General features: G+C 38.6%; 2 protein-coding genes across 2 annotated transcripts; one reads left to right on the plus strand and one right to left on the minus strand.

Moving 5' to 3' along the window:
- Positions 1 to 1,929: 1,929 nt before the first annotated feature.
- On the plus strand, positions 1,930 to 5,876 carry LOC137172085 (peptidyl-prolyl cis-trans isomerase A-like). Its single transcript, XM_067576345.1, has 6 exons — positions 1,930 to 2,180; positions 2,390 to 2,420; positions 2,938 to 3,026; positions 3,113 to 3,209; positions 4,441 to 4,516; positions 5,411 to 5,876. The coding sequence occupies exons 1-6, from the start codon at positions 2,028 to 2,030 to the stop codon at positions 5,544 to 5,546; spliced, it is 582 nt and encodes a 193-aa protein (XP_067432446.1). The 5' UTR covers positions 1,930 to 2,027; the 3' UTR covers positions 5,547 to 5,876.
- Positions 5,877 to 6,554: 678 nt separating this feature from the next.
- LOC137172788 (zinc finger CCHC domain-containing protein 24-like) lies at positions 6,555 to 23,216 on the minus strand. Its single transcript, XM_067577404.1, has 4 exons — positions 22,742 to 23,216; positions 21,238 to 21,438; positions 9,249 to 9,413; positions 6,555 to 7,749 (listed from the first exon to the last, which is right to left on the minus strand). Exons 1-4 carry the CDS (start codon positions 22,952 to 22,954, stop codon positions 7,636 to 7,638), a joined length of 693 nt encoding a protein of 230 aa, XP_067433505.1. The 5' UTR covers positions 22,955 to 23,216; the 3' UTR covers positions 6,555 to 7,635.
- Between the last annotated feature and the right edge of the window lie 1,025 nt (positions 23,217 to 24,241).

Consider the following 24,241-nt stretch of genomic DNA (forward strand, 5'->3'; position numbering starts at 1 on the left):
TCTTAGAAAGCAACAGGAATGGATGGAACTATGTTGTATGCTTTTCAGACTCTTCCAGAGAATAATAAATGTCAATGGAGGCACGTTGTGACATCAAAATCATTCTGTCTGCTGTGGCAGTTTTCTCTCTTGTCACACATACATGAATAAACAAATTGCTTCAGTGGTATAATAGAACATTTTGTTCGGGTAGTCAAATGACTTTCAATCTCCAGTTGTCTCCTTGTGTGACATTGAAATGTTTAGATGAGCACAGACGCATACACAGTTTAAAACTGCTGAAACACCCAAAATTGGAAAGTATACACATATTTCCATGTATGTTCATTTGCAGCTTATAGTTTTTGGGATACATTTGTTAGTTTGAATGGTTAGAAGTGAGACAGAGACTTGGGGACCATGGGGGGAAACAAAGACAGATGCCGTGTCTGAAATCAATATTTGCTATACTGTGCACTATATTTACAGTCCACCATTATATTTGTGTGTGAAATGTATGCACTATATAGTATTTCCCATGAGAGAATGAAAAAGTAGTATCAATGGCATGCACACCACTTTTTGATTATTTTTTTAATAATGGCACAATGCAAAAACTTAAAAATGACAGTAGTGTGACCTACAGCTGAGTCATAAGTGCCCACAATGTCAATTTACTGCTCACTATGAGTACACTAATTGAGTGATTGTGTATGAGTAATATTTGAGTGAGTGAGCGAGGGAGTGAGGGAGTTTTGGACACAGCCAGAGACTTGGTTTGAATGTTTGAGAAGTAGCTATAAAGAGACAGACAAAGAAAAAGACACTGGGGGGTTTAAATTTGTGTATTTATCCTCTCAATTTCTTTCAATGGGCCTCTGTCACAACTGCCACTAATACTACAGATGCTACTACTACTAGAACTAAAAGTACTGTGACTCCTGCAAACACAAAGTGCAGCATAGTCTGCAACAGCCTATTTCCTAGTTATCACCTCACACAACTGATAAATTTCCTCGCAACCACTCAGAAAACCACAGGAACCATCTCACACCTAAATAATAATGACGTAACATTTGGTCAAGCAAATATGTTGGCAAAGGTTATTTTAGCAGAATGTCAACAGCAAGTCTACAACACTTTTTGGTGTTGTTTTCTGCTTAAATCAATCAGGATAGAGAAGAGTTCAAATCTCCTATAATTGACAATGACTTAATTAAAGCAACTAGCCTTTACAATGTCTTTCATACTATTGTAATGTTCAAAAGGGTATTCTTAAAAATGTACTTATGGTGCAGCTGAGCTGAGAAAGGAGCCTCTGACACACTACAAGTACTGTGGTGGTGGTGGATTTGAGTGACTTTCTGTTTGAAGCCTTGATTAATTGCCGTAAATTGCTCCTGCACTAAAATAGACAAATGTATAATATATTAAATATACCGGAGTAGATATTCATAGATATTGTCCTTTTTGTCAAAAAATGTGGTAAGTCCAATGCAGTTTTTGCATGTGCATTGCTGTCTTCTTTGGCACTACCACTAGGACGCGCCAAAAAGGGACATTTTCAACTTCTTCATAGTGGCTTTATGCTTTTAAAGGAGTATTTTCAAACTGTACGTTTCGGTTTTACAAGAGAAGACATGTAGGATGAGGACTAGCTGATTCCAAGCTAATTGTACTCATGACACAATTTTCTAAATGAGTTCATTAATTAAGAGTTAAGAGTTAATTGATTCAGCCTATTAAGTACAATCTTATGTTTGCTATCTGTGCTACCGGAATGTTGTTTTTGTGAGTAAAGAGTTGTAATACAGTCGACAATTTCACGAGGTCTTGTAGCCTATTTTTGTGGAAACAAAAGTTGTGTAACTAAACATTGTAACTAAATAACATCAACATTGCTTGGAATCTTGCAATCTCGCGAGATTTGAAATATAGCCGCTCGAAGAAAACTACTTCCTGTTGCGCAAGAAAAACTTCCTGCTCTCCCATATGTAAGCGTGACTTTGGCTCACTGCTGACCTGACTGAGCCACATTATCATAGAAAATGTTGCTTTTATCAAACAGGATAAAGTTATGCTCTCTGGCGTTTACCGCCGCTCGCATGTACAGCAGCGGACCCGCAACTGCAAACAAAAACCCGACGGTTTTCTTTGACGTTGCTGCAGACAACGAGCCTCTCGGCAGAGTAACCTTCGAGGTGAGCTGATAAATAATCTACACATGGCATTTGCTTTCAGTTTATTTGTGTTTGCTCTTGCATGAAAGCGAAAAACAACTGCTAAACTATTAACAATTGCCTCCACGTCCTTGCAGTAACATGTGCAGACAGGCGCAGAGTCGCCGTTTCCCAGAGAACAACCTGTTCACATTTTGACCCTCAGGCATTTCTTTTTTTTTCTTTTGCAGCTCAACGCCGACGTTGTACCAAAAACAGCAGGTAACCAATGATTTTCGAAAGTCTTAACAAGTCTAAACGTCACCAAACAGATACAAGTTACAACCAGACTTTAATGAACGTTAATCTGACATTAAGTACTTTTTACATAACTGTCCCTGAACGCATCATTCTAGTAGTAGGACTGCAGCTAATTATTGTTTTAAAAAATTGTCTCCAACAATTAAATGTATATTGAAATGTAGTTTTTGGACAGTTATCGATACTACATACAGTACCGGCCAAAATGAACTTTTGGACACACTTTCTCATTCAAGTGAATGAGAAAGTGTGTCCATACTTTTGACTGGTACTGTTTTTCTTTTCTATCAAAAAAGCATTGAAGTTATATACCCAGGCCTTAAAAAAAAAAAAAAGACCACAAGAAACAACCAGTCTATTTAACAATTTTTGGTTGATTAAGAACCCAATGACTAATTTGTTGTCCAAAATGGGGCAGCTCGGACTAAAAACTTCTATGAATTGTCAAACACAATCTGACACATAATCTTTCTCATAGAAAACTTCAGGGCGCTGTGCACAGGGGAACATGGCTTTGGTTACAAAGGATCAATTTTCCACCGGGTTATCCCTCAGTTCATGTGCCAGGTAGGCCATGTCGCTTTTGTTACTTCCTCTTTTGTGTCCTTTTGTCATCCAGCCAGCTGTTACAGTGGTGTGTTTTGTGTTTTCAGGGTGGAGATTTCACTAACCACAATGGAACTGGAGGGAAGTCTATTTACGGATGGAAGTTTCCCGATGAGAACTTCAAACTGAAGCACACTGGACCTGGTAATCACCCCACTATTTCTCTACACTGATTCAGCTGTTTATGGATTATGGATTGTCAGGAATAACAGAATTATCAGAGGTATACTATAGATCATAAATGCAGCTAATTTGATCAAATGTCCTAGAAGGTCTGAGAATTTCCAGGATTTTTCGCCATCAACCTGTGACATGATTATCACTGAAAGTATTCCCCAGCCAAGTCAGCTTGTCATCCACCCATACTATTACTAAATAAGGACTTTAGGACTTTGGTACCGGGCAGCTGACTTAATACAAGACTGCAGATTATAATTAGATGTAACAAGTGCAGCCCAATTGATTGCACGGAACAGTGTGACACTACACAAGACAGTGCAAATATATTAAATACCACACATGTGCAGCTGCAGGGTTTGTTGTTGACAGATTAGTTTGTGGTTCTCAGTTTGGCTTCTCTATAGTAAAATAAGTAGTCAAACCATGCTGATTAAAATGTTGACATACACTCACCGACCACTTTATTAGGAACACTTGTGCAATCCAATACAACAGCTCTGCCATAAATTCCATATTTACGAAGCTTACACATTTTCAGTTTTTGTTGACATTGACAGAAAGGTGATAATTCTACTTTATGTTTATCATTGAGGTTGTAGTGGGTGTTGGTGGTGTACTGGAGTACATTAAATTAAATGGTTTTACTAATATTTTGTCCACTTCATTAACATACATGATGGGGGCAAAATTATTAGGAACTTTTCAATATAATGCACCTCTCACTGTTTGTCAAACATGGTTTGTCCTACTCATTTTCCACCACCAGGTGGCAGCATTATGCTAAAAGTGTTTAATTGGCCTGTTTAAAAATGAACTCTGTAGTTTTAGATGATGAAAGAAGTTTCCTTCAATAGATCTTTTTCATGAGCCAGTGTGAATAATGCCAAGACCAAAGCAGTTAAATTAAAGTCAACCGTGACTTATTTTATTAACACTTGTGCTTTTCCTGCTGTGTAATGTGAAAGTGTCTTTATTAGAACAAAAAGCCTATTGGCCATAAAATTTAAATTTTCTATTATATGTAACTGATCCATGTATCATATTGATCTGTTGTATATCTGACTTGTGATCGAACACATTGTTAAATCACTTCACTCGTCAAGTAAAGTTTCTCTTTAGATCTGTGTTTGTTACTTAAAGTTGAACACATTTGAAATAAATTAAAACTAACAACTCCTCAATTGCTGCACTGTAGGTATCTTGTCTATGGCCAATGCTGGACCCAACACCAACGGCTCCCAGTTCTTCATCTGCACCAGTAAAACAGAATGGTATGTGCTGATAATCAATATAAGGGTTGATGTACTGTAGTTATTAAGTTACATTTTGCCAGTATTGGACTTATTTAAAGTTTGGTACTGGCTGGTCAGTAAACTGTTAACATGCTGTCTATAAAACTGCAGACCCTGTGAAATGAGCAAAAGTGAACAAAACAGACACATCAACCTAAAGCTGTTATTATTCTTTTATACACACTGGCAGTTTCACCAAAAACTGTTTGTTCACATTTCAAGGGTTTGATCATCCTAACTGTTTACTACACATGTGGAAGCATCCTTAGATTTGCCATCTTAAAGTATAGGTCATGGAAAATGCCTGTGATGCTGACTATTTTAAACACATAACCACCGCACAATTATACTAAAACAAAAAAAAAAGTGACAAACAAGAACATATAACCAAAGATTCTGCAGGACAAGAAGCAGGAGGAATTCTCATGATTATAACTATGACAAGGCAAAGTGGCGAATGCTTCCCTAAATTGTACGGGTACTTTTGGTAGCAGTGTACATTTTGGTCCTTACTCACCTCAACTATTTCAAGTAAAATATAAAGTAGTGTTTGTACCACCAGCCTGTTACCTTTTAGAAGGCTTTTTTTTTTTTTTTTTTTTAAATATGAGCTTAGTAATGTCCAGTAATTGTCAAAATGCTGTTTCAGAGGTTTTTCCCTCCCTGCAGGGAACAAAATTCTTAGGGGAAGCTGTGAATTCTTGTAATGTTTTGGCATGAAAGTAGAAAAATGTGATTTGAATGCTGGACTAAAATATCAGAATCGTAGTGGAATCACTAAATAAAAAGTAATGAGTTGAACCCGGTTGGGCGCATCATGGATCGTCTAACTGTCCGGGGCAATGATAATAAACTTCTCCTTTCTGCATTTAGGCTGGATGGCAGGCATGTTGTCTTTGGCAGCGTGAAGGAGGGAATGGACGTGGTCAAGAAAGTGGAGTCTTTCGGTTCACGGTCTGGGCGAACCTCCAAGAAGATCACTATCACAGACTGTGGAGAGCTCAAGTAGATTTCATGTAAGAAGCGGACACGGTCGTAGTCTCATCTCCTGCTGTAATTTCAATGTGAGAGTCAGGGTGAAAGAGGCTCTTTCTTCAGCCATGACAGAGTGCTACTTCTTTTTGCTGACAATAGATTCTCTCAGTCACATCATTTTTTATGTTGGTACTCAAATTCTGTGTTAGTTTTTACTTGACTAACACTTGAAATGTGATAATATAAAATAGAAAATGTGAGGTTGTATCTTGAAAGAGAGCTACTAATTCATTAAAAAGCACTTGAACTGGTTCGGAAGAAGCAGCATTTATTTGCAAACAATAAAATCACTTTTTTCTTAATATATGGGCTTGTTCTTCTGTTTGATTTGTTTTTATAATAGAAATTTAGATATCAATTAAAAGAATGCTTTAAGGAGAAGTTTTTCAATTAAACTGGCTGAAATAAAGTCAAAGTCTTGTCCTTTACTGGGTTATAGCGAATGTTTTATCACCAGCTGAAGAATGAGATCAGTGTTGTCCTTCTGTTTTGTTCATCAGCTTCAGTTGACTAATGATCTTGTTCCGCTAAGTATTTATTCTGCTGAGGTCTGTCTAAAAGAGTTCAGGACTACCATGTCAGATGTAATTGCTTCCGCATAAGGAAATGTTTCTTTTTTTTAGGGGTCAGCTTGAATTTGCTGCCTGTCATTTTCTGCCAGTCTTGGTATACAAGAAGGTGATACAGCCGAATCTGATTTTGCTTTGTCATAAGTATATCATACCAGATGCTCAAATATGTTGACCCAGATTCTGCTGTGGGAAGATAAAAAATCTGGAACATCTGGAACATCTGGATCAGTTAATGTTGAAGAGCTGTGATATCAGTTGCCATCTATGCAGGCATGTGTGAATTTTACCAGCCCAAATTCGTACTGCCATATAAACAGAATGGTATTTTTAAAAAAAGATTTGACAGGTACAATAAAAAGTCAGAGACAAAAAGGAATTTATATAACAAAAGAGAAAAAAGGGACACTGAATAAAATGTTTAAATACATTTTAATACAAAAACATTTTAAGAGATCAAGAGATCCATCTCATGGGTTACTCAAACTAAGGCATATTAAATGGTGTTTAACACTTCTTAAACAGTTATAAATCAGGATATTTCTGTTCCATATTCACTTATCACCACAATGTCAGTTCCCGTTAAAACCTTCTAAAGCAACATTCAAACTCCCACTTAATCCTTCATTATCTTTGGTTCTTTCTCTCCCTAACGTTACATAGACATTAAGACCTATGACTCATAGAAAAAGCACTTTGGTGAGACTTTCTCAGCACTGGGTGCCAAAATATAACTGTGCTGTTGTCTTTTCTGGTTGTCAAGAAATGTTTCAACCATATTGCATTTGTCACAGTTTTATAAAACTTTGTAATAACTAAACCACCTAAAAGGTTCTTCACAAATAACTGTAGGCGCACATTATAAAAGTGTTAGTTGGCTAATATATTCCTTCACAAAGTGTAATAATCAACAAAACAGTAATGGCTTAAAAATATATCCAAACATTATGTACCATCCAGTACTGATAATACAGATAATAATGCAGATACACATTAATACTGCATATCCTTCTTAGTAAAGACTTGTTGCATATTTTATACAGAAAACATCATGATAGACAACTTTTTTCATTTAAGTTATTTCTGGAATATACAAACATGTAAAAGAGAATCTTCATCTGGTGACTTCACTCCTGAAATTTGCTCCAACATGTAGGACATGAGAAAAGACAAACACAGAGCTTAAAGTTTCTTAATTCACAGTTGGTAAGATTCTTTCTTCAAAGTTAAGACTTCAAATGAATATTCACATAATGATAGAGGTTACAGAACCCAGCAAATGCAAAGTACTCGTCTCCACTGAGAGATACTGCAGAAGTTTTCCACCACAATGAGCCTCCTATACTGAGAGTCACAGTGTCAGAAAATAATGTTGCATAAGAATAAACCATTAGATGCATTATAATACAATAAAGTTTATTATGCATTTTTTTAGTAATTAAAATATAACTTTCCCTTTTTCATAAAACTTTGGAGGAAGGCGAGCAGAGTGTGTTATTGTACACGGCGGCAGTAGTAGCCGAGGACTTTGCATTTTTCACACAGATGCTGCGGATGCTCCTTGCTCTGGTCCGAAACATCCAACCCATCCGGTTTCTCCAGGGGTCGCTGCAACAAAAAAACAAGAGTCTACTGTATTGCAGACTGAGATACACCAAGATTGTGTCCTCGGTTTCAGAGAATTTATGGGTTTTAATAAACAGTGTAAGAGTTTACATTCCTCAGTTACACAAAATGTTTTATCTAACATTGATTATTCTACTGTTTTGCACTCAGTGGGATTTGGTGTTTTTCCACCAGAATCATATTCCTGTCAGTATGAAGAAATATTTAAAACAGTGTTTAGACCATCATGTATGGGAGCTACAATTTACAGCAAATTTTACTGAACACAAATTATTAATGTAAAAATAATTAGAAGATTTCAGACTTTTTCATGGCTAGTCAAAAATTGGGCTTTGTTTGGGGGGGTTGGACGCCTGCTCCATGTCACAACTAGAAAACACTCAAAAAGAACATAAAAACACTGCACAAGCCTCTAAATTCTAATTAATTTTATCATCTGCATCTGGATGCAGAGTTGCATCAAGTACTCGTAATAGAGTTACAGTTAGAATTAACAACAATCATGGTGATTGGTTAATGGTGGCCATGATTTTTGGAGGAGAATCACATGGAGATTAATGCTATTAAATTTTGCATGATCACTCAGAGCTGATATTTTTGTCATCTACAGTAAGTTTGGCTGCAATTGCATATGTGTAAGAGAAATGATTTATATCAAAGAAGCCACAACTACAAATATAACTACCGATTATAGGAAAATGGTATGAAAAATCAAAAAATAAATGTAGTAGATTTGGTGAAGATTGGTGAAATGTATTTTCTTCTACACTGCATGATTCATAAAGTCCTTTATTAACATATAAAGACATAGTGACACATGGTGGCACCGTTTGCACCAAAACCTAACCACTTGTTTCTTAGCCGATGGACTTTGCACCAAATTTAATATCCTGCTCTCTGAATAACAAACAAAACAGACAACAATGGGACAAAAGGTAGGTAGATGTAACTGATGACTGCATGAAATTTCAGAATGAATGTTTTGGTTGAATGGTTCAGGTCTGGTATCATACCAGCAGCTTCATAAAATGATGGTAAAATCAAGCATTTGTATTTAATTAACATTTATGTTCAGGTATAATTTGCAGATAAAAACATTTACCCATAACAGTATGCCTTTTGTACAGCTACACAGGATTGCATTTCAACTGTTAAATATTTAACTGTGGAAAATATAAAGCAGCTTGTGGCCTCAAGGGTAAAACTACAAGGAAATGTACTGTAACAGCATGTAGTCACAAAGCATAAATTGGTTTAATGCCGTGTTGTGCACAGTGAGGCAGTGTTTTTCTTTGAGGATTCAACAGTATAGCTTGGTGAGCAGGACCTGTTCAAAACTTTTTGACTCCACATGAACAAGACTGGATCTGGGGGCCTCCTGGTAGCTGAGAGGCCCTATGCAGTCAGGTAGTTCACAGATGCATTGGTCTGGTTTGAAAGGGGAAACATGCTTTCTGTGTGTAGTTTGGATGTACTGTTACCTGCTTGTGAGGGTAAACATTGATGTGGCACTTGATACATTCTTGTCCCATGTTGGCCCAGGAGTTCCCGCTCATCCACTTCCTCTTGCATTTAGGGCATTTATATTCACCGAAACACCTCTTCTTTCCCTGGTACGGGGTCAGGCCTTCACCTTTGGGTCGAGCCTGTAAAGAAATCAAACATTTTTACATTATTGACCTGACACCATTACTTAAATGTTTAAAAATGAAACATTTCTCAGCAGCTTTGAAAACATTTTGGGTTTTGCCTCTCACCACCTTTAACTGGAGGAGACTGACTGGCCTATTTGGTTTCTTTGGATGGCAGCCAATTCAAAGCTCTGCTTGATTAGAACGGGAAGTGATAGCTGCCCCGTTGGTGGTCAACAGAGTTGAGTTTATGGAGAAGTTTTGTTCTGTCAATACAACTTGGAAAAAAGCTCATTTGCTTTGACACATGATGGGTCCTTACGGTCCTGGATGAGTGAGATTTTCAAAGGAACCTCTCTTATCTTATCTAAACTATACATGTAGAAGGATGGTGTAGAACATTAGAGGACTCTTTGTACTACAGAAGAGATAGAAAAAGCTTTAATGCTTAAATGATTTACTCCAAGGAAGTTGAGATATATTGTAATTGTTAATTTATATGTAAGACAGAAAAGAAGGAGTCTCAGCTTTCCCATTGGAAATGGACTCCCTCCCTCCAGCTGTGTTCCCGAGGGACCATAAAGGAGGCCCGGGCCTGTGGGGGGACCAATGGGAGAGGCCTCCCTGCTGTAGGACAAATACCTCAGGCTCTCAGTCATCCCTCCCAGCTGGCCTGGACCCACCAATCAGAACACAAAGATCTTTGCAGGGAGGAAATAAAACCCAGATGAACTCTGCACTTGTATAACATGACAAAATCCTAAACCCATCACATAGAAATCATCTTGACAAGACTGGTTTAAATTAGAAGCACCTCGGCTGAAAAGTAGGGCAAGTCAAAATTAAGACTGAATCCACACCAGCAGAGGACTTTACATCAAATCTTGTTTTCATTTCACAGCAGGAACATATGTCAGGTTCAAAACTTCTTACATATCATTTTATTCATTTCCAGAACTGAACTCTGGTTAAGAAATGTGTTTAGTGTTCCAACAGCCAAATCTATAACCATGTAGGCCACTGTGAAGCATTTTGAGGCCTGTGTTTACATCATTTAGCCACCGCGAGGCACTGTGGGAGGTCACTTTTGATGGAAGCCCTCTTTCTGAAGCGGCTACAGGGAGAGCAGACAGAGCATCATCTTCCTGAGGGAGGAAACAGCTTTCACTCTGCAAAACAATCAAAACAACCTCTACATAAAGTCTGGAGCTCAAAGGGCAGCAAAGGGCACAGCACACCCTGGTGTTTCCACTGGTTCCATCAAACATGTGTGACACTGACAACCGACAAAGGAAAATCGCACTTGCAGTATGACCCGACAGTGAATGGACACTCTTATGAGAAGCAGGAAAATTTGAGTGAAGGCAGAAAAATGCACAAATCTCTCATCGAGCCATCTGACACAACCAGTTTATTTAACACGAGGACACTACTACTCATTGTCTGATTTGACAATGGACTCAGGTAGTTCATAAAATAATTTGAACTTAAGACACTGTGCTCAAAACAACTTTTGAGAGATCTACGGCCCAAAGAGGATAGGCAATATTAGTACATTTTTCCAATATCATTATATCACAATATAGCAAATGCCTGCAAAAGCAATCAACATGATGTTCAGAGCAATGACCCATGTTACATTATACACCAAACTTAAACAACTCATTTGTTACTTTTAAATTGCAGTTTGAAGAATGTAACAGATCATATTGTCACCACTATACCACTGAGAGTAGATAAATGATAATACTGAATTATACTTCTTTGATGAAACAAAGGTGCAACACTCTAATGGCCACAAATGGAAAATGTATTTAAAGAAGATTTAAGTTTACTGCCATGCTAGCAGCTCTGTGAGGTGGTACTTTGAGCAAAATGCTAATGTCAGTATGCTAGCATGCTCACGATGATAATGCTAACATTAGCAAGGTAATGTTTAATTTTATAACAAATTCCTGGACACTTTTGATGTAATTTGAAGGTATTTAAGGGTTAATTTTACAGAAAGAATGGTGCATTTGGTACAAATCTTCAGAAAAAAAGAAAACAGAAAAAAGTGTTAAGTAGGTTTAGTTGGTAAGTACCCACTAATTATATTTGGGTACCTAGTTGTTAATTAGCAAAAATTCTTAATAAATTAGATTCTTAACGATTCTTTAACTGACAGAAAATTAGTTTCTATTAGTATCAGTATATTAGATTATTTCTTAAAAACTTTAATGAGCAAATTTGCATTCATTACAAAGTTACATAACCCTTTCAATGAAGTGTCCTTGGAATGAACAGTTACACAACAACTACTTTCAGGAAACTGTTGAAAAAATGTTGACAAACTACTTTTGAAACTACCACTCAGCGAACTTAACTTTTTTCCATTTTTTAAAATAATTTGCATATTGCTCCACCCTTTCTGTAAAGTGTCTTAAAAATTAACTGTTAAATACCTGCAATTACCCCAAAATTAGTATGAAATTATCTGTAAAATTAAGTGTTACCTTTAGCAGATATTGCCATTGTAGTTTAACATGATAGCATGCTAATGTTTGCTCATTAACACTAAACACAAAGTATAGCTGTGGCTAATGGGAATGTCATTAGTTGTGCACAAGCAGTTATCACAATTCATACTGAGGAGGACATGAATGTCTGCAACAATTTTCATGCTAATGCATCCATTTGCCAAGACATTTCACTGCAACCCACATGTGCTTCTAAAGCCAAGGAATCACTTAAGTCCACGAATGAATTTCATGTTTGTCCATCCAATAGTGGTCGAGATATTTCTAAAAACATGAAGGCTTGACGTTTTGGGTGTTTTGCCGAGTTGTTGTTTTGTTGAGTTGGGTCAATTTTCCATTTTTCTTTTCTTTGTCATACAATGAAAAATTAAAACAGGCACAAATTACATATTTTCTCTCACAGCAGATTCTTCACATGTGATTGAAGATCTTTGTGGCCTAAAACCACATGTGAGAAACTGTACTGGTTTAATATAGATAGATAGATATGAAAATCATTTATTATGTGCATTACAACACACCCCATCTCAAAAACCATAAGTTGTGTAACTTCAGCCGCAGAGTGCACAGAGCAATGTAAAGCCAGATTTTGAGGCTGCAGCAGATAAGCTTGGCCCAGATCCTTGTAGCCTGGTGAGAGAGGCCCAGGAGGTTGGCTACCTCCCTCAGCCATCATCTGGAAACCATCAGGATAAACAATGGACTACTCCAAACCATACCCCCCCCCCCCCCTCCACGTCCCCACCCCCTTCTCCTTTCTCTCTCCCTCATTCACTCTCTCCCCCACTTCCATGCCCCCATGAGACATTCATCCTGGAGAACACATGAACACCAAGCCTGTTGGGTACCATGTGGTCAATTACTCCACACTAACAAACCCACAGTGCTCTCTCCCTTGCTGGGTTTAATTTGTATCAGCCCCCCACAGTATCACAGAGTAGCTCAGCTGTTACCGAAGTAAAACAACACATAAATGCCTGGACTGATATCCACAGCAATAGGTCTCCAATGTTTTAAAGACTCCTATGTCGGCTTGAGTGATGCTTTCCAATAGCTTGTGAAATCAATTATCTCCACAAGGGTTTAAAACAACAAATGGTAACTTTCCATTTTCCCTTGTATTAGAATTGCTAGATTTATTTGTATGACAATTGTTTCTGCACGATTAGTTGAGTAATTGGTAACAAAATTTGATTAATTGCTCAAGTTATGTATCTGACTCTGAAAGAAAACTGTCCATCTAAAAAAAAAAAAGTCTGTCACTGACAACTCAGGGCTTATAAATACAAATCATTCCTCTGTCTAAATGTTTGGCTTTTTGGCTTCTGCATCTTTTAACTGGACACACAGAAACGGACACAGAGTTCTGATGACTGTTAACACAGTTACTGTATATGAGGCTGGAAAGTATAAGCACACCGACATGCCATTGTTTTGTCCTTGCACAGCTGCTCTTGCTGTGTCAAAGATGCTGAACTCAGCATTCACACAGGTTTAAATGCAGATGAAGCTTCTCTCCTGGGTTCATCAAAAAGATAAGCACAAACCACAGAGCTGCAAGTCAAGGAAACAAGATGTGAGACGTTCCCCAGCCAATGGAAGCAAACTTGTGTCCTGTTTTACACAATGGCACTTCCTATTTTCCAGGGGCCAAATGGTCCACTTATAGAAACATCAAGGTATCAAATTATTCCTTTAACAGCATAAATCTCCTTCTACTCAGCCATCTGAAATACTGCAAGAATGAACTTCCCCTCCCTCCAAAATAAATATGATTAGATACAAAACGATGCGATTTGGCGCTATATAAATAAAATTGACTTGACTTGACTTGGAGGCCAAAGAGCAGATGATTGGTTTTCTGTTTTCCTGCATTGCTCTCCATATTTTCAGTCTATTGTTTGGAACTTGCATAGCCTTTAAACATGCAGAATGATTCCCACACACATATATCATAGACTTTATACATCTCAGCACCTATTTCACACCAACTGTTAATTTCATATTCTGTAAGGAGGATTATCTAGCAATACCCACCCTGCTCGAGCTAGAGTCTGACAACAGCTCCAGTCCTGGCCGTGGTCAAGTTGACGACATATACAGCTGTAGACTGGCGTTATGTTTCACAAAGAGTGAATGACAAGGGCAGGCGGGCTGGCAGACAAACAAGAAACGCAACAGCAAAATATTCCTTGCTTCAGTTCAAAACACGGTTAAGTGAGATTCAAGAAATGGGTCTTAAAATCTTATGACAGCTGTGGGGAGGAAAAGTTCAACTTTGTGTCTTTGAGTTGTTCTGTGAAAGTGATTCTTAGGTTCCCAGAAGGTCAGTAACAAGAAAATATTGTTATGTTCAGTAATTGATTCACTTATAGTCAGTGTTGTACTGTGGAAATGATTTAATTGTATGTTTCACGCCTCTCATGAAAACCTACATTTCTACACTGAATCACATCCTGAAGTGGCAGTCAAACGTACCTCTAATTGATGTGCAGTAGACCTAACAGGCAATTCACTGCCTTCTATCTTCATACCCTTCATACCGCTCTCTACTCAACCAAATATACTTGTTGGTAGTAAGTGTGAAAAATAATCCATTAAGCACATGAATCATTTAAAGAGTAACTGAACATCAGGGGTCATTGGGGTCATAAGCAGGATTTGAACACCTCAAATCCTAAAATTTGGCACAACACCCCAAACCATAAATTTTAGTGTAGTGCCCCTGAATAACAATGTTTAATACGCTGCCCCTAGCATTAGTTTTGTGCGCCTAAAACCTGAAATTTGGGTTCGCATAAAAAATCTGAAACTTTGGTATTACTCCCATTTGCTTTTTTTTACTCCTCAGGTTTGAAATATGATAAAATTCCCAATATTTAAAATATAAAATTTGGCTATGACTTAAGTAATTTCTTTCAAGTCAAAGAAAAATGTCTTTTATAACCAAAAACTGCAACAAACTGCATATAAACACAAAACGAAGATATTTGTTATTTTGGAAGGTACCAACCGTTGAATAAGATATAACTGAAGATGCAATGTAAAGTGTAGTTAGAGTCAAGATTAGGGAAACTTGTCATTTCACCCTTATTTCCCCTTCTTTCCCCTCACATGCTCTTGAAATTGAAAAACGTGCAATGCACAATAACTAAATCCAGCATATCAAAAGAGATTTTCTCTTAAAAACATGCAACCACAAAAACCAAGCTGTGCATTCTTTTCCTATATGTTCATCAGCTTTGAGCAGATGACAGCCACTGTTTTTCAAAGGGAGTCTATCTACCCCACATTCCAGGGTTTCCTCTATCTTGCTCGTCTTCCTCAGCAGATGTTCCAGCCAAAAGCAACAGACAGCATACTGAGGACAGATAAGACATTTATCAGCAGTAAAAACAAAAGGACCAAAGCCACAGTAATCAGACAGTGTTGCTTGAGATTCACCAGTAACACGTTTGGCTGTGAACTGTATCGTTTCACCTGGATAGAAGTACAATGTTCAGGCCAAAAACAACAGCGATATCGTCATCAAAATTTAAACTGGGTGACCAAACATCAATAAAAACACTGATCAAATATCATTGCTAGAGAGGAAACAAGTAGTACTGACCCAAAAAAATGTATTGTATGTATATTGTCGTTTTATTAGAAATCAGTCAGTCAGTCAGTGCTTATCAACTATACTTTGACAAATAAAAAGTTCCTCCCTGTCCACAGCTACAGAGGGGCAGTTTGTAAAGCCTGCACAGTGTTTTTGTTGCATGTTATTCATTCAGTTAACTGCCAGTCAATTGCTCAGTAGTGTTTTTTCTTCATTGTGATACATTCCAGAGCTTTCCCTACTGTTAAGACAAGACTTGTCACGTTATCTTAAAGGAGTAGTTTGCTATTGTAGGTCCTCTTTAATACGCTAGAGCTGTCATTAAAGAGGACCTATTATGTTTTTCCTTATTTTCAGACATATATAACTTATAATGTCACAGTGTCAGATGTTGATGTTAAAAGTGGTTGACGAGGTAAACATCTATAGAAGTAATCTGTGCTAGCAAAAAGCACCGGCTTCAGAGTGCTCTGAAGTTTCCAACGTTTTTTTCTAGTTTTAGCCCGAGCGGACGTCAGCTCATGACAGATTTCTTTATATGGACACCTGCTCCACACACAGTACGCAAGTTTACTGCTCCGCTCCAGGGGTTGTCACGCCGAGCCATGACTCCATTACACAGCACTGCAAAGTAAAATAAGTCGTTTACCTGTCGGAGGTGTGCTGGTCGTCTGGAGCTCTTTATGATACTTCTCACTGCGGCTGTTTCTGCTTGTACTATTCCTCCCTGCGTTATTTCTAACTGATCTGCTGAGCAAATAGCTCCAAATATGTCTATACATTGTTGTATTGACCAGTTTGTAGCGCCTCTAACCAAGCTCTGCTAATTCAGTGAGGAACATGTTTCACTTCCTGTACATCCTTCACAATAAAAGTCTCCTATTATTCAGTCATTTAAAAGCTTTTAATTTTTCATGAAGCAGGAAACGTTGGGTTTGCATTGGTGGTACAGTTCATGGATATATAAAGAGAACGGGATACAGGAAGAGCACCAGGCTTTGAAGCCAATTTGACATAGCGGCCAAATTATAACGTAATTACAACGTCACGTGATGCATACTGACCCAAAAAGACTTTTTCCCATAGACTTACATTGTGAAAGAGACATCCGTAAATCAGCGAATACATTTTTTTGAGCATCACAACCTCCGCGAAATGACTCGTCTCGCTATCAGAATTAAATTCGTTCAGTCCGATCACATTTCAAAAGCTTAGAAGAGCCGTATGATTGAATTGTTTTATCCCCATTCAAGTTAGCCAGAGGGCTAAACCAGAAGTACACAAGTGCGCATGCTCTATGGGCCACACAATGCTGAAGATCCGGGTACTTTCATACCCAGAAATCGATTTTTTTTTTTTGCTTCATGCGCCACTGAGCAACTTTCATAGGAATGAACGGGGCCCCGCCTCTGACGCTGTATCCAGTTCTCTTTATACATCCATGGTACAGTTACACAACTCTGATATGTAAAGCTGGCCAATCAGAACAGAGTGGGCTCATCGGGAGGGGGGGCCTCAAAGAGACAGGAGCTCAAATGAACTGTTCAGAGACATAGGGTATAATGAGGGGCTGCGTAAAGGGCCAGTATATGATAAATGAACTGTGAATCATGCAAGCTACTCTAGTGGAGTCAAAAATTACAAATTTATAGCTGAAATGAGCATAATAGGTCTTCTTCAAATATGAAGATCAAGCCAGGAGACAGTTAGCCTAGCTTAGCATAAAGACTGGAAGCAGTGGAAAACAGCTGGCCTGGTTCTGTCCTAATGTAAGAAAAAATTACCGGTACCAGCACCCGTTGGGCTCACAAATTAATACTTTATGTTATATCTTGCCTGGCAAACTCACAGTGACGACAAGACTGCATGTGTGTTATTTAGTTTAGCTGTAGCCTCCTATTTAACAGACCTTCGGACAGAGCCAGGCTAGTTGTTTCCCCCTGTTCACAGTATTTATGCTATGCTAAGCTAAGCTAACCAGCTACTGGCTCCAGCTAGCCTACATACTGTATTTACCATATAGACATGACTTACTCTTGGCAAGAAAGCAAAAAAGCATATTTCCAAAAATGTCAAGTGTCCTTGAAGGACTGCTAAAATTAAAATTACAAGAATTCCATATTCTGGATTTGAAAGCATCTTTTGGTGTTGCATTGTGGTCTAAAAGCAGTGTCAGAAGCTTTTCCAACCTGGTGAAAAAATGTATAAATCTATGGGAATCATTGAATTTGTAGTTTTATTGTACGTTAATGGTCAAAGAAAAAACGTAGTTAAGGATTTTGATAATGGGATGAAATACTAGTTAGATGTTAAAACTAAACTACTCACTATGTGTTTCAGCCTCCAAAGACCAAATACACATCAAGGAATTCCTTCCATAAGCCTTGCTACTTCCAAAGTTCTTCTGTCCAGAGTATTTATCAAGTCAGTCATCTTTCCCACTCAAACATGATTAAACTGTAACTGTAAAAACATGCTCTGAATGCAGACATGTCTGGGAAGCTGCTTACTGGCCCTTTAAATTAGCAGCCTATAGCTGTTCTTCTCTCTGCAAAGACAGAAGAGAGACAGACAGAGAGAGACGGAGATGACTGCAGCCAAGCAGAGCTGAGCGAACAATACAGCCTGACTTCCTGACCTTTGGTTCCACAGCTCCTCTGGAGAAACAATGCTCTCCTTATTTAGCCAAGGCCCTTCCCACCATACACCCATTTACTGTCAGCACACTGTCACTTGTGTATTCTCTTTACAGTAACCGGGTTCAGCTACTTAATTGGCAAGGGGTCATTAAAATGTTGTGACCCTGGGTTAAGGGGTGAAAGGTGTTAAACTGGCAATACATTTGGTCATTTGGTTGAAACTGAAAGATTTTACAATCAAAATGGTACAGAAGACTTTTTACAACACTATCAGCTTCATCAATTCCTTTTCCTGCCACCACACATACAGTGAGACATCAAAAGTGTCCCAGCAGTATGTATTTCAGTTGTCTTGAGCTAAAAATGCCGCAGATTCCTGCCGGCAAGAACAAAAAGCAGTTTGTTCATTAGTTACAGCTTCTGAAGAACATTCAGCTCGGCTTCAACTGAAGAAGGCTTTGTCATGACAGCTCCGCAATCATTACTTTGAGTCTGAAATATTAGCCACACATGATAAAATCTGACATCATCTTTCTAAAACAGAGCAAGAGCGACAGAGAGCCAGCCAGCATAAATGGTTTCCAGATTTTGCACATTTCAAAGGGCGTGGCTGCAAAGAAGAATCGTAAATATCTCAGTAATCCTTTGACAGCTTAACCCCCTAGTGAGTCAAGTAACCCAACTCTCCACAACGCTGTCACCAGGATGTTTATCACTGACACGCTGAGCACAGCATGGATAGCATATCTTATACATTCAACTAGGACAGCAACCCAAATTATTGATGCTAACAGAAGAGTATGCTTCCAATGAGGTGCCATATGTTTCTGTATAAAAGATGAAAACTTTTAGAGTTGATATGGGCCCCATTCCACCCACAGAAAGGCTGTTAAAGACCCCGCACACCCACTTCCTGTGTGCTTCTTCTCTCATCTTAGTGAGCCGTGACATTCTTTGATTCCTGTCCACTACAGCTCCAGTGCAAACCAGTCAGCTATGGAAGCCTGCAACAGGCAGTCCAAACTCCTACTGATAATATGTTTTAAATCACTCAAAAAAGAAGAAGCTTTTAACCATGTCATTTTTTAAAGGCTTTGATTTATCTACGCATTACCACAATACCGTATCCTTCATTTGAAAAAACATGCTGTGCAAAATCTGGTGTTTCAAAGATACAGTTTCCCTAATTGGTCAGCTTATACCTTAAATAGGCGGAATCTATGGGCTAATACACAGTATACTTTAAAATAAGTACTGGCATGTTGGTTCAACAGTCTTGAAGTGGTGAAAAGCTCCTTTTGAACATTCAGACAGGATGGGATCTGCTTTAGCCAAATATCTTTAGCGTACTGACAGTCAAACCCACTTTCTGCAGCAATTGGCCAGATATGCACAGATGTGAAAATATTAAGAGCTATAAGCTCACTGCAAATGATTTTCTCCACATTCCTCACATTCCTCTTCTGCTCGTGTTCACTTCTTAACTGCAACAATCTCGACTGAGTTGGTAGTGATGGAGGCAATAAGCGTTTAGAAATGAGACTAGAGGAGAGAGTGTTTGAAATGTGGATCTAGTTCAAAACAGATAGTGAGCTGATAGACAGGCTCTTCCCACGTTTACGCTTGTTGTTTTTGCATCGAAGTTGGAATCGATGTTTGGGAAATACGCTTATTCACTTTCTTGCAGAGAGTTAGATGAGAAGACTGATACCACTCTCATGTCTGTACAGTAAATATATAAGCTAGACAGAGCCAGCAGCCAGTTAGTTTAGCGTAGCATAAAAACTGGAAACAGGGGGAAACAGTTAGCCTGGCTCTGCCCCAAGGTAACAAAATCAGCACAACTAAAACTCAGTAATTACCACTTTATTTCTCATTTGTTTAATTCATCAAATCAACAACAATTTGTCGTTTTACAGGGAGTTATGTATCTTTGGACAAAGCCAGGCTAGCTATTTCCCCATGTTTTTAGGCTATATGCTATGCTAAGCAAAGCAGCTGCTGGCTCCAGCTAGCCTACATATTTACCACACAGATGTAAGAGTGGTATTAGTCTTCTCACCTAACTATCAGCAAGAGAGTGATTTCCCAAAATGTCTTAAAAGCTACAGCTTTAAGCTCAGACAGCTGGTATTCAACACATACCAAGGAATGTGGCAACCTCTGTTACCTGCAATATTTTAATCCCCCAACCATTAGGACAGTTGACACTCTAAAAAACTATACACAACTTGGCTTTTCTGAAATACCTTAAACACAAAATTACAAAAACTGTTACTTATATAACGAGATTTAATTGCTAAACATTATTATCTGGGGGATAATCAGAGAATCCTGCAGTTTTTATGCTTTTAAAACCCTCTCACTAGCGAATCCTCTGTTTGCCTCACAAGAGGAAGCAATTTCACTTTATAGGCTTCTTTATATAATTGACCAGTAAAAGTTAACCAGCTATTTGAAGTTCTACTTTTTGCTACCTTGCTTCTTGGACACATCCTGTCCATCAGTCATTTGATTATTTCCATTACACCTAACAAATGTCAGGCATTTCCCTCTGAACATGATCAATGGGAAAACGCAGCTGCACATAAAGCAGCGGTAATATTTCTTTCGTGTTTTGAGTAGAGGTCGTGCCTAGTTCCACAGAGAAACCTATCATCTTTCATTAAGGCCAGCTCTGAGATTCAATCTGGCATCTGCTGCTCATTACCAACCTTGCAGTGGTACATCTAACTCAAATATGTGCTGAGGAATCTATTTCACACAGAAAAAAATAATACAAACATGACATTCTAACTGAGAATTTATCATTTTAATAAAAGGATGGATAGTCTAACTGCATCTCTGTGAGAAAATGTGGATTTCATCTGAGATTAAGATCAAATATGTCACCTTATTAACTATGATTTTCTCCTTATCAGACAGCACTTTGTATGTTCTTTGAAACATTATGACGCATTTGATAGACAGCTCAAATTATCACCCACATACTGCACAACTGTTTCATTTTAGGCTACTGGCTGTGTGGATCTGCACCTGACTGATGTAAAGCATCACTGAGTGGTTTGTGTGCAGCTTACCTGAGGACAGTCTTTGATGTAGTGTCCTTTGTTGAAGCAAAGGTGGCACAGGTAGTTAGGCGGCGGCCTTTTGCTGGGTTTACGTGTCTCTGGGGACAGAGAGAGGTCTGAGAAATGGTCGGCAAGAGAGCTCAGACCGTCCACGATATTGTTGAGGGACCCGTAGGGCGAGGAGCTCTTGTAGAAATTGTTGTTCAAAGCCTGTCAGAGAGAAACATAATACACTAAGATGATGAATCACTGGCAACAGAACCATGTGGATGTAAACAATCAAATATATGGCAGAAAGACAAAAGTAGGGCTGCAACTAACAAATGTTATCAATTAATCTGTTGTTTTTTTATTAAATCCTTAAATGTTTAGTCAATAAATGTCAGAAACTAGTAGAAAATGCCCATGAATGTTCTCGATTCATTTTCTGTTGCTCGAATAATTGATTAATCGACATATTGTTTCAGCTCAACACAAAAGTATCTCTCATTTCACAAAAACACAGCAGATTATTGTTGTGATTCTTCGATGAAAGAGCATTTCAGTCGGCATGTCAGTCCATCACCCTGATTGATTCTCCTGTTTGTCCCTCTGACAGTGGCCAACATTATTGTACTTCTGCAGATGCGCTGCCTTTACTGCATTTACTGTGAGCCGATAGTGTCCATTTCCTCGTCAGAACAAAATGCCTTTGTCGTACATTCTTCTAACTGGTCCTATTGGCGCGCACAATTGGCATCATTGTGTCGGTCAGGGGAGACGGGTGCTATGGTACCGCAGGGTAAGTATGAAGAACAGCCTGTAGACACTGGCTGTTTACTCTGAAGGCATCACAGAGAGAGAATTGTGATTGGATGGGCAGGTCCATTACAATGCTGTTCTGCATGAGACATCAAACCACTGCACATCTGTAACATCTGTGCTGTTGAGAATATCATTTTTTTTAAGTTAAAGAGTGATTTTTTTAAGTGAAAGCACATCAAATGGTGATTTTTTATGCCACTATTTTAACCAAATCTCACTTATTTAAGTTTTTCATACTTCTCCTGAATGGGCCAGTATTAAAAGAAGCAACATCAGGTCCCATCATACTCCCCTGACCAAGCAGACGCTGGCCAAAACTCTTATATTTTTAAAAAACCTTGTGAGAGTTCTTTCTCAACCTGCCATTCCTCCTCCAGCTGCACACTGACACCAGAACAGTCTGAACACACTCAGGCACTATACCAGGGTACAAAACACATATTCATACTACCCACTCACCACAGTGCGACCCAATGAAGGCATGCAGGTGAGGTTTACTGTATGGGCAACAAAAATAACCTGGAGTGAATGTGAATGTGAGTATAATATTCATGGCCATTTTAGGAGAGAGAGTTTAACATGCAGCAGAGATGAGTCAGTGGACAAAGATTCAACAAAGAATGGATGTTGTAAGCCTCAAAACTGCCATGCAGAGTGTTAAACTTTACTGTGAGCGCGTTATAACAGCGTAGCATCACACGAATTCTACCTCACTCCTCAGGTGGAAGAAGTTGTTGAGATAGTTGGAGCTCAGATCTGCTGCGCTGCGCTTGGAGCTGTTCATGTCCTGAGGAGAAGTGTCCGATTCGACTCTGAACGCATCAAAAGCGCCGCTCGGTGTGTCTTGCAAGGACATATACACCCAGTTGAGCAGCTGTGCAGGTTGGTACACAGGAGTACCAGTCTCTATAGCAGACATCATATTGCTTTTGGAAGGCTGCGCCTCTTGGAACAGCACCGTCAGAACTGCCGGATTTTCTGGACCACCCAACTCCTTTCAGTCATCCCCTTTGAATCGGCTGGATGGGTGTGATCTTTGTGTGCACCTGGGGAGCCCTGGAGGACCCCAGTAACGGCACAACGGTGACGGGGGAGGGTGCAGTGAAAGCATGAAGCGCAAAACCCTGAATGCCAGCTGGAAGCTGGGAGCAGCGTTCCCGGCAAAGAGTCTGAGTTGCGTCACATCCAATAGGAGGTCCCACATGCATCTATCTGCTTACATTTCCTTTGCATATTTAGAGCCACAGTTACCAGTATATCTGGGAGGGACCCCCACTCACCTATTGCAGAGCACTATGTAGAGTAACTAGGAGTTTCAATGGAGTATTTTGCCCAAAACACCGGTGTACATTTTGGACTTCTGAAACAGTTTTGAATGAGTTTCTTTTAATTTATTTCAAGAAAGCATTGCAATTCATAACATATACTTTTAATATCCTATTCAGTCATATTTCATATTTTGTCGTTATCTTATTGTGTTTTATGCAAAAGTACAAAAATAAAATATAATTGTTGTGTTGCTAAATTTTCTTAATAAAATGAATGTTGCTGCTCAGTTTTTGTGATGCTTATGGTCAACAACTGATGAATCTGTATATTTTACTGCCCCAAACCTGATGTACAATGTGTGCTATTTCGCACAGACGGCCATGTAAGGGTTACAGTTGGAGGAGAGAGATTTAACTATATGGCCAATAAAAATGTATATATGGTCTACCATACACTTATTGTCCACAAGTAGGCTGCTGCCATCTACTGTTTTAAGTTGATACTGAGTACACTCAACACAATACAGTGATTCTTCAGTTTCATGAACAGCAGCTGCAGATCAAATGCTGCATATGAAATTCCATAAATTGTGGGCTGGGTGTTATTGTAAGCTGTAGGCTCGGCTGTAGGTTTGTCTGTGTGTGATATTGTAGCTCATCTCCCTCCCTGCATGTTTTCTTTTGGGAAAGAATTAGGAATCATCAATAAGTTACCCTCTACAAAAACAAAAAGCTGACGTGTGCCCAGCTGACTCAATGGGAAAATTTAAAAAAAAAAGATAAATAAAAATACGAATGTTTATCAGCATTTATTTATTTTAAAGAAACGTTTTAATGAACAAATTTAATTCTAATAAGTGACCCAGTGACTCAGTATTAAAATCAATAACTGTGTGTATATAAGCCTCTGCTGCAGCCCTCCTTAATTGGTAATTAAGCTA

This window comes from Thunnus thynnus, chromosome 20, assembly GCF_963924715.1.
Source record: "Thunnus thynnus chromosome 20, fThuThy2.1, whole genome shotgun sequence".
In the NCBI taxonomy this organism is placed as follows: domain Eukaryota; kingdom Metazoa; phylum Chordata; class Actinopteri; order Scombriformes; family Scombridae; genus Thunnus; species Thunnus thynnus.

Excerpts from the sequence above, each read along its gene's own strand:
- LOC137172085 (XM_067576345.1), top strand. The coding sequence starts at position 2,028 with ATGTTGCTTTTATCAAACAGGATAAAGTTATGCTCTCTGGCGTTTACC. Across the intron at positions 2,181-2,389 it reads TCGGCAGAGTAACCTTCGAG|CTCAACGCCGACGTTGTACC; the intron begins GTGAGCTGATAA and ends TTTCTTTTGCAG. Across the intron at positions 4,517-5,410 it reads TGCACCAGTAAAACAGAATG|GCTGGATGGCAGGCATGTTG; the intron begins GTATGTGCTGAT and ends TTCTGCATTTAG.
- LOC137172788 (XM_067577404.1), bottom strand. The coding sequence starts at position 22,954 with ATGATGTCTGCTATAGAGACTGGTACTCCTGTGTACCAACCTGCACAG. Across the intron at positions 21,439-22,741 it reads TCTTCCACCTGAGGAGTGAG|GCTTTGAACAACAATTTCTA; the intron begins GTAGAATTCGTG and ends TCTCTCTGACAG. Across the intron at positions 7,750-9,248 it reads ATGTTTACCCTCACAAGCAG|CGACCCCTGGAGAAACCGGA; the intron begins GTAACAGTACAT and ends TTTTTGTTGCAG.